Here is a 15,263-nt window from a genome sequence, read left to right as displayed (position 1 = left end):
GAACCAAAATGGGTGCGTCTCAGCCTTGGAAAGAAGTCCTTGAAAACTACCAGACCTCAAGGAGTTTGATCAGCTGCTGCTTGCCCACACTTACTCCTGCATCTATAGTACACTCATAGCCTGAAGACAGCAAGAACCGCTGCTCATTCAGTTCTCCAGAGGCTTGGTTCCCTGCAGCTCAGCCTTACATGTCAGAGACAAGGGAATATATATAATCCTGTTTCATAAGATAGTCATAGGATCAAAGAATTGTAGAGTTGGAAGGGACCACAAGGACCATCTAGTCCAGTCCCTGCAATACAGGAATCTTTCTCCCAGCATGGGGTTCAAACCCACAACCATTAGACTGAGAGTCTCATGCTCTACCAACTGAGCTATCCCCTGTCATCTAGAAGTGGGTATCTTACCTGGCATTAGCACGTGCTGAAAGCTAAGCCCTCTACAGAATGGTGGCTCTTTACTGACCTGCTCCCTTTACCCACATGTTCAGCTAAAGACCAGAGTTGTGCTCAGAGACGCTAACCCTGTGTGGAACCAGCTGATGTTCTTTCCTATGCAGGTGAGTATTGTTATGCAGAAATGGGGTGAGGAGAGAGAGAGCACAGGGGTGCACTTTGTGGGTGGGGCTGAGCTTGCTTCCTACCACTCATGACACCACGTTTCATTGGGGAGGGGAGGGCTAGTTACTTAACCCCCTCTCCTGTCTGGGTCCTCCCAGATTGCAGTCTGTTACTATCAGGATGAAATGTCTGCTACTATCTACTGTTTACACCACTGACATGCAAACCCTTGCTCTGGCTCAGTTTGGAATTGGCCTTGGCAAACAGAGCCCTCTGGCCCTAAAACCAGAAATTAGCTCAGTCCTTTTGCTTTCCAAAATGCAGAATATTGTTAGGTTCCCAATAACAGCAATAGAAGCCCAAGACCTCAGCCACCACCTCTCCCTCATGCAAACTTTACTTAGCTGCTATAATGGCCTCCATTTATCCCTGATGCCTGGGGTGCTGAAATGGGAGCATGTTCATTGGTATCCCAGGTGCAAGGATATTTGGGACATGTCAATTCCATGGCACCTGAACTTCATCACTGATTACTTTCTGATCTGCACATGCCTAACAGCTTGTTTTATTTTCTGAGCTGGAGAAGAACTTCTCTGGGACACATGGGCATTAGGAGCATGAGAAGTTCGTTCCCTGAGCTGGGTGAAACTAATCATACAGCCCATCATCTCTAACTTACTTTGACTGAAGTTGGGCTCTGTTATTTGGTCATGTGAGATGCTGATGGAATCTTAGGTGGTCCATGGAGCACAGGTGCAGAGAGGTTTCCTTACCAACTTGCCTTTTCCTTTGCAGATGCCTTCCATGTGTGATCTAATCAAACTCAGTGCTCTTGATGGGTGAGTGCTGCCAGTGCACCTCAAATGCGGGACAGTATCTAGGCCATATACTATGCCCCCAAAAGACATTGCCAGTCCAAGATATATTGCTGCTTTCCAGTCATGCAAAGGTCAAAGGTTTCTGCACATGGGTGCCCTGCTCTAGCCCCCAGCCAAGCAAGTGAGAGGCACATGAGAGGGTACAGAACAGAGCAGTGAGGAGTCTGTTCTGAGAGATGGGGTGCAGTTGAGAAGAGTTCCAGGGGCTAGGAAGAGACCTGGAGTGCCACTGGGGGGAGGGGTGTCCCCCTCCCCGCTGCCACGGAGCCTTCTATTTTGTTTTCTAGGGAACAAAATGAAGATAGCAGTGTTCTGGGGACGGCATTTCTCAGCCTTTCCCAGATCTCTTCAGCTGGGAATGACATGGGAAGTAAGCAAGCTTTGATTCTTTACAAACACACACCCTGCAAATCTGGGCCACCTGACAGCAACCCGCTCCTTTCAATTAGCATAAGGCACAATCTTCCGGTGCAAGCTCTGATCTTATGCAAGCAAAGCTGGTTCCAGGTTTCAGAAGATCCTGGAGGAAGTGCCTTCCATGGCCCCTCCCCACCGGTAGCAAGCCCTTCGCTGGGCGATGCAGGCATCCCAGACAGCAGGCACCAACAGGAGATGGCCTCCTGGCTTTGTTGTCAGAGACTCCAAGGCTGTGTCACTGGACTTACTGCTATAGCCACCATTTTAATTTGCCCAAAATGCAATGCCCGTTGCATGTACATCATATTGCATTCTGGTGAAATTCAAAGGATGGCCTGGGACTTGGCACCAGTCACAGTGGGCCCTCCCAGGTCACAGGGCTTCTGGCATTTGCTGTGCACTGGTGCAAGCCCCATTGAAATGTATTGGAATAGGGGGAACACACTATCCTACGTCCCCCTCAGAGCCAAAGGCAGGTGAGGTCCAGGTCCTGAGTCTGAGAAGGATAATCGTTGGCTTGGAGGGACCACCTGGTGACCAAGTCGCCCAGAATGAGGAAGATTAGCAGTTCTTAGAGACTGGGTGGGGAATCTGTGGCCATGGAGGTATTAATAGACTGCATGCCCTTTCAGTCCCAGCCATCATGGCCAGCAGGCAAGGATGCCAGAAGTTGTAGCCCAGCAGCACTGGGTTTTAGGGCAGTGCGGTTGGTTCCCCGCACAAGGTGCCCAGCCAAGGGGGCAGAAAATAATAGCCATAGTCATAATACTAAAACCATTATTTTTACGGGTACCTACTGAGAAGATCCATTTAAAAAGTACCTGTACCAAAAGGTATTACTGCGAAAACATGAAATATGTGATGGAGGCACAAAATTTTGTCCTCACTCAAGGCACCATATTACCAAAGTCTGCTCCTGAGTCCAGCAACATCTGGAAGACCACAGTTTCCCCACCTGTCTTAGAGCTATATCATACCCCCCAACTGTACCTTCTTTCGTGGGACATCCCACATCATAGAAGGCAATCCTGGCTTCTGTTTGGATCCTGGAATGTCCTGTTAAAGACATGCATTCTGGCACTCATCAGCAGGGTCACGCCAAAGCGTCTTCTGGTCCAGTACTTTGGCAAGACTCTGCCAACTCTCCAGACGATTGCCAGAGCACCGGACTGGAAGTTGCACCCCTCCTGATATCCCGATTTGGGGAATGAAACTTGGAGGGCATGCTCTAGAGCAGATAGTGTTACGGGATTGGCTCTATACAATCACATGATATCAAGGACCAAAAGGATTCTGGGTAGTGGTGTCCAGTATTGAGCTGCCTCCAGTTCCTTCCCCTGGTCTTCGACCTCAGAGGCATGGAGTCCCATAGAGCTTCAGGTTTAAGCCCTCTGCTGCCTTTTAGCTTCCTTGGTTTCAGTGGAAGATTATGCAGGAAGACTTCCCAATGGATTGTGCCCTGGGGATCAGATCTGTCTGATGTCCCCTTGAAGAGCACCCAAAACTGGCCACCTTGCCTTGCCTTGGGACTAGGCTGGTGGTGCACAGACTCTTCCTCCCCTCAAGCTCTTGTTGGTTTCAGAGAATTTCCCAGGCTTCCTGCCATGCTTCGGGCCAAGCTTTGTGACCCTCTACAGGACGCCACCAGAGCTCATGAATGAAGAGGACAATTTAGAAAATGTTGGGAGTGTAAGTCTGTCTCTTGGTTGTCCATTCAACTTCTTAGGAGTTGTGGCAAGAGGGTGGTTGTTCTGCAAGGCACCAACACTGCAAACCTAAAATAGTTTTCTAATGCTGAGCTACAACATTTACCAAGAGTGAATGACACAACCACTTTTTGTGATTAAGATATAAATTTCTATCCAGAAACATAATTAACAAGACCAGTGTCAGAGATGGATATATCCATTGACCAGTAGCCTCACTGGTCTCCTGGCACACGAGCTTCCAAAACCCTTGTCCCTGGGAGCAATCCCAATCCCTGGGGGCATGTGAAGGTATGTACCAACCATACCACAGCTTCTCAAATGTGAAAGGAGAAAGAATAGGGTTTATCAGGAATAATTTCCTCGGTGTAAAGTACCACTCGTACACCTTGGCAAGAACAAGCTTTTGTGTTCCAAAGGTCTCTTTCTTAACACTGAGAATGTGCACACTCTTGTCAAGCTGGGCTATTTTAGGCTGTGCTAAAGAGTGTAAGGAAAGGGTAACACAGACATCACAATGTTGCTCTTTCTTTTCAATAAGAATTGTCCTCATCATTGTCTGTTCTGCTCTTTCTATCACGAACTCTTCTTCTCTTTTAGAAGGAAGGGATAATTTACCGGGGAAGAGTCCTAGTGGAGCTGATTACCTACATGGATCCGGACCCCGTTCAAAGAATAGAAGCTGTTCCTGAACAATATATTACAAGAATGGAGGTAGCCAAAGAACAAAATATATACAAGTTGTTTTCTTGCCATGTGTAAACAGGAGTATGGGGTGGGGTGGGGGTGTTTCATAAGGCCATGAAGATGTGGACCTTGCAGTAGTTGTTTCCTCCCTGCTTACTTTCCCATGTTTCTCCTGGAAGACTGTTGTGTCATGGAAACACAGGATTCAGGCAGCTAGCTGGCAACAGTCTTTATTATCTAGTTACAGATGAAGCTTTCTTGTGTTTGTCTTTGGAGGATGTTGAGGAACTTCACATGGCCCAGAATGCAGAAGCTGGACTATGTGGTGTGAGATGTTTGGACCATATTACCACAGTATTATCACAGTGTCACCAGTTGCCATTTTGTTTCTGGGCCCAATTCACAATGTTGGCCTAAACTTTTCAAGTGGGCCCTCAAAACTCTCGGACCAGGATATTTCAGTGATTACTTCCTATATTTTTTAGCAGAAAGACGTTATTCTAGTAAATGAATAACATAATAGATCTGCTTGTGAGCTCCATGCAGCAAGAGAAGGCCTGTTGACCTGTCATTCCCTGCCCACCCGGCATGCCTTCTCTGCTCTGGAAAGTGCAAGGCCAAGAGCTTGAAGAACCCAAGTTCCATCCAGGCACTGGGTCACTTGGGTCCTCCAGGTGTTCTTGGACTCCCGTCAGCTGCAGTCAGCGCAGCCTGTGGCCAAGGATGATGGGAGGTGCAGGCCAAGAAGACCGGGAGGGTTTCCCATGCCAGCTGTGCCAGACTGGAGTGCTCAAGTTCTGCTGGCATGCTTCCACAGGGGCCTCTTGTTGGCCACTGTAAGAACAGGGTGGTGGTTCTTCTTCTGCTAAAATTTTGAGGATCTTTTGTAGGCACTTTAATCGCTTCTCAAGATTATTACATTATATATAAGTATATAGATAGTTTTGTGCTCAAATGTGTGGGAGATACTGGCCAAGACCTCCTTCTCATAATAACCCTTTTTTATTATTTCTAAAACATTGTATACTTCTTTGGGTATGAGAACAAAAAATAATAAAACAGCAAAATTATTAATAAAAAACATCCAAAGGATAATTAAATTTCAAGATAAAGTAAAAACAGATTAAAACACATGTCAACATACTACATATTTTAGTAAGCTTGTCTAAACATAAAATGTTTTTAACAGGTGCTGAAAAGAGTCCAGTGAAGGTGCCTGTCTGGTGTCAATAGGCAAGGAGTTCCAAAGGTTGATTTGTTACTGTGCCAGTTCCACAGATTTGTTTGTTTGTTTCTGCAGCGCTATTTGCCTCAAATCCGGTATGGGTTATGTGTCATCTTTTATTCAGCTACTATGTTGGCTGATATCAAGGAACAGATCCAGTTTGAGGTCAGCATTGGGAACTATGGCAACAAATTTGATGGGACTTGCAAACCTTCTGCCTCAACCACTCAGTACAGCCATGCAGTGTATGATGGTAAGGAACAAGTGACTAAGAGATGATGGTGAAATTTATTAGTTATCCTTCACCAGCAGATCCCAGGCTGGATTACAACAATTTAAAATTCAGAATTAAAAACAGTTGAAGCATGTTACATTCCCCAAAATAGGGTGGGTCTTGAAAATACGCATCTCAGGTGCCAAAGACTAGGGTAAAGATCTTCAGCATTCAGTAAAAGCTGCATAGTGAAGAAGTCAGACACATCTTTCTGGGTAGGAAATTCCACAACTTAAGGGCCACCACAGATCATGCCCTCTCCTAGGCCATCACACCCATCTACCCCAAACCTCTGAGGGAGCTGGAAAGCTTGGTTGCAGGTTTGGTTCCTGTAAGGGACTACTTCATATTCCTGCACTGCAGGGGTTGGGTCCCTTCCATCTCTATGATTCTATGAAAGTGAGGAGGTGCCCTCTCTGCTAAGCTTAACACCTGGGAGGATCTGTAGCAAAGGAGGCAGTCTTTCAGGTATTTGGGGCCTAAATCATTTACAAGCTTTGCACATTAACACAAGCACCTTGAATTGGGCCTGGAAATGAACTGGCAGATGGGGGTGGGCAGGAAAAGAAAGGATTCACTGTGAAGGGAAATACTATTTGGAGGTAGAAGGTACAGGAGCTCAGTGGGTAGAGCATATGCTATGAGTGTCATGTGTCCTGCGTCTCGTTCCATGCATCTTAATCCCTTCCTTCTTCCAAAGGGCTCAGGCATGGTTTCTCCCATGTATCCCTACAACAGTCTTGTGAGGAAGGTTGGAGGCTGGGACCGATACACAGAAGTTCACCGAATAAACTTTTTGCAGAGCGATGCTCACGCTAGTGTCTTGGAGCAAAGAATCTTCTGGCACCAGTTCATTAACCAGTTCATTATGGCACAAGTCATCCATTATCTGCATAGCCCATGGAAGCTTACAATAAACTTGTTAGCACTTTAAAAGGTACCACAAGACTCTTTGTTGTCTTCCCAATTAGCTTTGTAGCTGAAGAGAGCACTGGTCTGACCGCCACACCACAAAGGTTTTCAAACGGCTGGCCTCTGTCTGCAAGTTTGGAGAGCTGCTGCCAGTCGGAGTAGACAGCACTGGGCTAGATGGAGCAATAGTCTGACTGCTCATGAAGCAGCTTCATGGCAAGACAAGACCCAGTGCAAAACCAGGCAATTCCTTTCCAGGTAACCACTACTACTACTTGCCATGGTATGACACAAAGCCCATGGTTGCCATCACCTCATTCTGGGAGAACATTAGCTACCGAATCGCCAGTATGAACGCCATGCTATTCATTCACAACAGGCTGGTAAGTCCAGGAACCAGTGATTGGAGGGAGCAGGCATGTTTGGGATGAACCACCTAACAGGGGGTGGTGGAATGGCCTGTGTGCAAGAGGGATGTGTATCCCAGGTTATTTTCTCATATCCTACGGCTGCCCATTATATACCCCTTGCATGATGGAAGCCGCCACCCACAATACCAGCGTCATAGTGCTTCTGAGCATGGAGGTTATGTCCTTAGCTGTCATGGACCATAGCCTCTGGTTTGCCTTATCTCCATGCATTATAGATGCATAGAGTTGAGAGTGACACCAAGGGTCTTCTAATCTGTGCCAGGGACTGGTAGGGCTCTGAGCAGTTTGTGGTAGAGGCAAGGGGCCAGCAATTTATGGGATTTTGCACTGCCTGTGAGACAGAAGCCGGGGGGAGGAAGGGTCAGAGCCGTCTGAGGAAGACATGCAGGATGTGTCAGAGGCAGAGGAAGAGGCTGTGCAGGTGAGGGACGAGGCAGTCAAATCCCTGCCATCTCCCCCCCCCCCCCCGCTGTCTCATAGAGCCAGAAGGGGCTTGAAGAGGGAAGAGCAGTGACAGCTTCCCTGCAGAAGAAGCCGCAGGTTGCACATGCCCCGTCAGATGAGGGTACATATGCCGGGGGGGGGGGATGTCCCACTGTTGTTTCATAGGGTGCTTATCAGAGCTCAGCTGCAGGAGATTCCTGAGTTCTGGACAGAGTCACCTGGACTTGGTGGTCAAATCCTGGTGCCGATGACCTAGTAAGAAGAACTGGCAATCTTGTAAAGAAGCAGAACAGATATAGTGTGATTCTGGGCCATATTATTATAATCATTATTATAACTATTATTTACCCCCTTTCACCCTAAGGTCACAGAGTGAGTTAAAACATTAAATAAAACATGGTGTTAAAGAAGTTTAAAACAACTTACAACCACAAAAATACAGTGATTTCTAAAAATAGGCACCTCCAGTGTGAAAAGCCAGGGTAAAGCATTGAAACAGGCCAATGACTGCTGGGCTGTATGCAAGTAGGCACTGCTCAGAGTTGACCCATTGGAATTAAAGAACTTAAATTAGGCCACATTCACACCACATGTTTAATGATCCATTATACCACTTTAAATGCTCATGATTTCCCGTAAAGAATTCTAGTAGCTGTGGTTTGTGAAGGCTGCTGAGAACTGATAGCTTGGATGGGACTGGGGGTCTCCTATGATTCCCAGAGTCTCATGCAAAAAGGGATTGATTGTTATACTATTTTGAGGATTGTAGCTTTTTAGGGGGAAAGGGGGTGCTCTCTGAACAATTCTCCACACTCTTGAATTCTGTCTCCCAGGACTCGGGGGGCGGGGGAGCCATGACTGTTTGAAGTGGTGTCATTGTGCTCTGAATGAATGGTGTGGATGGGACCTTAGTCATGGCCATTCAGTTCAGTGGGTCTACTATGAGTAGAAATAGCACTGGATACATCCTTTTATTTGTATTGTTGTTGTTGTAATGTAATGCATCTCTGCCCTTCTTCTCAGGGCCCATATTTGCCTAGCAAGATGGTTTACATTATTATTATTATTTATTGTAGAAGACACATAGAATATAAAACTACTTTATACTATGATATGCTGTTGGTTTTGGCTTATGGGCTGCCCAGCTATCACCATGTGCTTCCTTCCCTAACAGAAGAAGAACCTGGACATTCTTAAAGCCATCAGCTCTCCCAAAGACCCAGTTGTGGGTGCTGTTTGGAAAATGCTCCAGAAAGAACTGGTGGAAGACTGCAAGTGAGCAATGGGAAGAAGGCCGTGGAAGTTCTGGCAGGGGAGTGGGCCGCAGAGCTGGTGTGTTCCTGGTCTGCAGGGGAGGTCATACACCCAGGCAGAAGGTGTCCCCTCCCCAAACCAGGCTTTTATAGAGAGCGTGAGACTTTAAAGTGGCACTAGTCATCCCAAAAGCATGTTCTGTGTCCTTGCAACTACTTCCAAACATTTGGTGTTGGTCTTTGCAACTACTTCCAAACACTTGAATCTCCTATTTCTTCAGTGGGAGCATTTAAATTTCCCAATGTTTAAAGGGAGCCCCTCAGCTGCTCCACTGGCTCCAGGCTTCTCTTAATATATCCACTGCCATCCCCTCCTAGCTTGCAGTGAGTAGTTGGGGGGAAGGTCCCCTCAAAGCCTGGAGCCTGTCGGTACTCAGGAGAAAGAGACACCAGTGATCAAAACCGTGGGAACTTTTTGGAAAATATGTATTTCTGAGGTATGATGACTCACACCCTAAGCCTTTTTTAGAATGCCATAAATTTATATATCATTAGAAATTTGCATTACTTTTATCCTATCAAAAGTTATTGCCAAAATAAAAGATGTTATACACAGAAAACCATGATAAAGGGCACTTCATATATAACTTTTCCTAAAGGTTTCCACAATGTTGGCCACTACTGTAGTGTCCATTCTTTACCTTCCCTTCAGTTCTGCCCCCAGAGCCACAGTTGCAATGAACGGCTTTTGTCCACCTCTTTTCCCGCGTTGAGCACTGAACTTTTTCCACTTCCTCCATGCTCAGGAGGCCTCTTCCTGGCTGGGAAGCCCCAACAGTCCCTACCATGCTGGATCTGCAGCTGAGGAAGCTGCGCAGCCAACTCCTCCTGAAAACCAGCAAGGCAGCAGAGAAGACAAGTTGGAAGACGCCCCTGCAGAAACTGATTGCCAAAGCAGAGGTCTGGCTGAACAGGATCGCTTCAGTCACTTCCGAGGTACCTCCTGGGGACAACTCTTGTAAGGAATGGAAGCTCAGGGACTGGTTTTCTCAGATGCTTCTGGGAGAGTCCTCCATGTTCCTTGGAGAAAGGTGCTCTGCACTGAGCCTGAAAGGAGAAGGAAGGCTTGGGGTGTTGTGTGTGTATCGCACATCCTGTAATGGATGCCACAATAGTGCATTAGTGGTAGATTTATACTGGAACATCCACACATCATTCCAGTTTATTGGTTGTTATGTGATGCTTCCCCAGTGTTTTTGCATTATTGCTGGCTGCAGGGGCACTCTTGCACTATAGCGCTACAAAAGCGACAGAAGAAGAAAAAACCCAGAATATGCGTGGTATAAAATGTTGCTGTTGATATATTTATTTATACTTCAACTTTTTCCTTGAGGGGACTCAAGGCGGCTTACAGATAAAAATAAGGACTGGCAATAACATAGAAAATTGTGCCTGGAAACCAACTGGCAGCCAGCGGAACAGCAGTAGCATCTTCTTCACATCTCATGCAATCCCAGTGCTAGTTTTTAAAGCCACAGTTGCATGACGTTAGCCACAATCCATGGCCATCCTGTAGTTTCTTGACAAATGCTGTTATCCAATGTGTTTCCCCCCTCAAACCAGCTTCTATCCAACTAGCAAACTTAAGCTGCATTCACTTCCAATTTAAGAATGGTGTGTTCATTTGAGACAGTCATTGCGCATCCACAGAGAAGAGCACATACGCAGATGACAGATTCATGAATAGGAGTTTGGGGAAAGGGGGTTGCAGGAGCCAAAAAGGCCCTGCTTGTTGGGTGAAGACATGCCCATTCACTCTCTCAGACCCTCCAAATGCCCCTCTTTTCCAGGGACGTCCCTGACTTAGAGAAGCCATCCCAGTTTCTGATTTGATCCTGGAATGTCCCACTTTTCCTTAGGATGTCCCTACTTTCATTGGAGAAATGTTGGAGGGTATGCTCTCTGATGTGACCAACACCATGCAAATGTGACTTGAAAACATTCAGGGTGGAAACAACTGCGCTGTGTTTGAGGCTGCTAATGTGAACATACCCTAAGTGTTATAAGTACAAACACTTACCACAGTAAGTGACCTCTGGCTCCCTGTCCTCCTTGCTGCCCTTAGGCCCAGATCAGCATGCCGGATATCATGATCTGGATGCTGTGTGATGACAAGCGCGTGGCCCACACCCGGGTCAGGTCTCATACAATCATGTTCTCCAAAGCTGGCCCCCATGCCAGGGGCAGGATGTGTGGCAAAACCCAGACCATCTTCCTGCAGGTAAAAAGAACTACTTTTTGACATTGAAAATGGAGTCTCTGTTTGCTTGTTTTCCTCTTCCCTCCTCTTCCCTTTTTTTCTTTTCTGCTGTGTCTATTAGATTGTAAGCTTGCAGGCTGGAATTGTTTTGTTTTTACTGGTCTTACAATAGCCATTCTGGGAGTCCTTTTTGTCTGAAAAGCAGAGCACAAATGCTTTAAATAAAATTAAAATAAGAAATGCAAAGATATATGTAGCTTGGCTCATTTGTTTGCCAATTCTCTTAGCAAAAACCATAGGAATTAAAGCTATTGGGGTCACCCAGGAGGCACCGTACCCACAAGCATCTCATGCCCTCCCCTCTGAGTCTGGCCAAGGGAGCTGCTGGCGCTCCTCTAGCCCTGCCTGTTGTGCTTTCTTTCCTCCTTACATTACTGCCCTTGTGTCACAGGAACCGGCTTCATCAGCCAAAAAGGACTCTTCATATGGTTCCACATTATTGGATGCCCACCTAAGCATCACCTAAGCCTGGTAGACCTTCATCTAGCCGTTATGTCCACTGTTACGTCTGCAGTCCTGATGATGGTGGAAGGAATGCATATGCATAACTCTTTTCCTTTCTATCCCACAGAGTGCACAAAACAAAGGGAAGGCGGCTCCCATTCCTGTTGTGCTGCGGGTGCGAATGTGGCTTGGAGAGCTGGCTGATAGTGCAGAGTTCTTGAAATGTTGTGAAGGGAGAATTGTTATCTATGCTGAGACGGTGAGAGACAAGCCAGGCAGCTGCATGGGAAGGGTCCAGTTTCAACCCGATTCCAGGAGATTCCTCACTGAGCCACAGTGCTTACCGAGTGACCTTGGGGTAGTTACTATCTCCTAGCATAACCTTTCCTCACAGGTTAATGCTGGGGGCCGTATGGGAGTGGGCGAGGCACTGTTGGAAATGCAGTCGGAAGGATCATTCCGTTCGTAATTTCAAGGTTAATTTTGTCAATGTCAGCTAGACAAGAGGGAAACAGGTGGAGGTGTTGCTTAACAAGCAAAGAGGGTGGCATGACATCACTGAGGCATCATGTGCTTTGATTGGCTGTGTAATTCTGAGAGAATTTTTTTCTCTGTATGTTTGGTTGAATGCCTCCATGATATGTACAAAGCCTGAACTAAGGAAGACATAACCTCTCTGTTGCTTTTTCTATAGACTCCTTAGACTCCTTTCTCATAGACTATTTTTGTTCAGTTTGCTCACCAGCATGTTTTTAAGACTGTAGGAAGCTGTCAGACTTTGGGACCATCTGGCTCATGGCTGTCTGCACTGGGTACAAGTGACTTTCCATGGTCTCAGACTGGGGACCTTCCCAGCCGTACCTGGAGATACCAGGAACTTGTACCCAGGACCTTCTGCATGCAAAGCAAATGCTCTACCCCTGAGCAATAGCCCCCTTCCTCCAGACCTCTCTCTCTGGACTATGCTTGGGCCATTTAATTGGCTGTGCTGATAGACACCATGTGTGCTGCCCTGAGGGGGGTGAAAATAACCATGGTTCTAACTCTCATGCTTGCAGTATGAAAATCAAAAGAAGACCCACGGAATATGGGGGACCAGGGATCTGATGCAGCACCCCGCCTTTTCAGATGTCACTGGGAAGGTCAGCCTTCCCAAAGAAAAGTTCCAACCGCCTGTGGGATGGCAGTGGGATGGCGAGTGGGTCGTGGAGCCCCAGAGAAGGTAAGTGTGCGCATAATAATTTCAAGATTACTTACAAGGTTCTTCTTTTCTAAATGCCGCACTTTTCTTAGAAAAAACGTCAAAATAGCTTTCAGTAGACTCTAAAGTGCAAATGACAGCCTAAAACAAAGCAGGGGGGACTCAGGAACCAAGAATCCATCAGATGGGGGAGTGGGAGACAGAATGTTAAAACAGGGTGTTTAAAAAGAGGAATTTAAAGACCTTCCTGTTAACGCTGGCATTTGATGGTTGATAGATACTGGCCACGACAACCTTGACATTAGCAACTGTGAGGGCTTTTAAATGTTTTTCAGTTGTTTTTAAATGCTTTAAATGTGCTTTTGTTTTTTATTTTAAACTGAGATGTTTTAACATTTAGAAGTTTGCCACGCTGGGCTGCTTTGAGAGGAAGGGCAGGAAACACCTGATGACTAAGGTTGCAGACACATGGTCTGGAATCATTCGCGCTCGTCCTCAGCATTCTGCTTTCAATCTAAATTGTGATTCTGGAGCCTGCCCTCCACAAGGGCGGGGGGGGGGCTGTTGGATGCCCCCTTCTTTGGGTTGAGTTATCCAGGCCTTTTTATCACTGCACATGCCCCAGGTGAATGAAGAAGAAAGTAATAATTGGTGGACACCCATCCACAATGCTTAATAAAACACAGTAGCTGTCTGTGAGGGGAGGTTATTGATTTTGTTTGTTATTATGGTATGTCTTTTTCTGTTTTTATATGGTTATGCACCACCCCAATCTCCACAGCAGCGTGAAATTCCAGGGGTTCCAGGCGCTTCCCCAGGGTTTGTGTTTCCATTTGGAAATGAGGCACAGCAGAGACTGTGGTGTCTTCGTGATATATGGTTTATTTACACATATAAAGAACCTGAGCCTACTGTGGAGGGGTTCAGAGCATTGCCACTCCAAAAGGGTCTTTCTTCTCCCATAGGCCCAATCCTGAATTCCAACAGAAATCAAACATGCTCCAAAACATGGCTCTGACCCTTTCTCCAGAGAAACTTATGATTGTAAACTGCTCTGTAATCTTCAGATGAAGGACAGTACAGTGGTACCTCAGGTTAAGTACTTAATTCGTTCCGGAGCTCCATACTTAACCTGAAACTGTTCTTAACCTGAAGCACCACTTTAGCTAATGGGGCCTCCTGCTGCTGCCGCGCCACTGGAGCACGATTTCTGTTCTCATCCTGAAGCAAAGTTCTTAACCTGAAGCACTATTTATGGGTTAGCGGAGTCTGTAACCTGAAGCGTATGTAACCTGAAGCGTATGTAACCCGAGGTACCACTGTATAGAAATTTAATAAATAGTGATGATAATAATTTTATTTGGGTAGGTATGGATACACCCACCCCAAAGCCAGGACCACCGACTTCTGTTTTCAAATAGGCCCACAGCAGGGCAAAGGAGAATCAGTCTGCAACTAGCTTTCATTTTCAGAATGAAACCAGTTTCTCATGGATCACTTTTCAAGGGCAAAGAATATGCAACAGATCTCAGTGACGCATGGACTACATACTGGGGAAAAGCACTCGGTCTCCATTGATTCTAAAATAGAATGTGTCTACACAGATTACGTAGATACAAACTTTGTTTATTCCTTTTGCAATGTATTCATGTGGTTCACCCTGCTGGGGCCCTTGGGTCACTAAACAGTATGTAAATAAACCACACCATACCAAAAACATACCAGACCTTTGCCCCTTCTGCATCTGACCAGGCTCTTGCTGGACAAAGAGACAAACCACACCGAAGTGCTAGAGGAAGTGTATGAGAACCAGATCCGGCAACCTGGGCGTCGATGGAGACCAGCCCCAGTCCCCTATAGCAATGCTGTAAGTGAGGGGAGAGACAGACAGCTTCAGCCTGGGACTGAGGGCAGACCCTCTGAGGCTTGGACATCCTTGGGAGATGCCAGTGGTTTTCAAACTTACCTTTGGAAGATGCTCTCCCCGTAGATTCTCCCCCTGTCAGAACCTGCCATATCCAAAATGGGGGAAAACTTCCAAAAGAAGAAGGAGACCCCCACCCCCACAGAACATTCCTTGAGACTGCAAGGCACACATACTATAGCACCCCATTCCTGGGATCATGCAGGGCCAGCTCCAGAACCATTGCTGTCAGTGCCAACCCCAAGCCCAAGGATATGTCTCTGCCATCCTCCAACTCCAAGGACTTCATTGTATAAGACCCTAGAAGACTGGGTCCTCCTTGGCTCCTTTACAGTAGGAGATTACGAGGGACAGGTGGGCCCCTTTAAGTAGGGCAGCCTTTTGCAGCACAGATGGTGCTAGCAATTAGACTACACCTGCTGCTGCCTTTACAATGGGCTCAGGTTGTCCCTTGCTAGAGCTTTGTGTTTCCCAGAGCACAGCTGGAACTTCACCTTGTCCTACACCCTGGGTGAGTCTTGCCACACTACTGAGCAGGATACCTCTATACCACAGGAACACACACACCACCATCACTCCTAAATTTC

The 15,263-nt window shown here is 46.6% G+C and overlaps 1 protein-coding gene across 3 annotated transcripts in view; it reads left to right on the top strand.

The window, feature by feature from the left end:
- The window catches only part of FER1L5 (fer-1 like family member 5), an 88,099-nt gene that overhangs the window by 39,388 nt on the left and 33,448 nt on the right, over positions 1 to 15,263 (top strand). For all 3 annotated transcript variants that reach the window (XM_081921245.1, XM_081921246.1, XM_081921247.1), the window contains 13 exons: positions 491 to 559; positions 1,356 to 1,399; positions 1,726 to 1,808; positions 3,438 to 3,544; positions 4,162 to 4,275; positions 5,549 to 5,726; positions 6,918 to 7,042; positions 8,709 to 8,809; positions 9,594 to 9,783; positions 10,913 to 11,068; positions 11,679 to 11,810; positions 12,610 to 12,773; positions 14,505 to 14,619. In XM_081921245.1, coding sequence (XP_081777371.1) covers positions 491 to 559; positions 1,356 to 1,399; positions 1,726 to 1,808; positions 3,438 to 3,544; positions 4,162 to 4,275; positions 5,549 to 5,726; positions 6,918 to 7,042; positions 8,709 to 8,809; positions 9,594 to 9,783; positions 10,913 to 11,068; positions 11,679 to 11,810; positions 12,610 to 12,773; positions 14,505 to 14,619 — 1,578 coding nt within the window. The remainder of the gene's footprint in view (positions 1 to 490; positions 560 to 1,355; positions 1,400 to 1,725; positions 1,809 to 3,437; positions 3,545 to 4,161; positions 4,276 to 5,548; positions 5,727 to 6,917; positions 7,043 to 8,708; positions 8,810 to 9,593; positions 9,784 to 10,912; positions 11,069 to 11,678; positions 11,811 to 12,609; positions 12,774 to 14,504; positions 14,620 to 15,263) is intronic.

Source organism: Podarcis melisellensis (assembly GCF_964234715.1).
Source record: "Podarcis melisellensis genome assembly, chromosome: 8".
Taxonomy (NCBI): domain Eukaryota; kingdom Metazoa; phylum Chordata; class Lepidosauria; order Squamata; family Lacertidae; genus Podarcis; species Podarcis melisellensis.
This window is presented reverse-complemented; position numbering and strand designations above follow the sequence as displayed.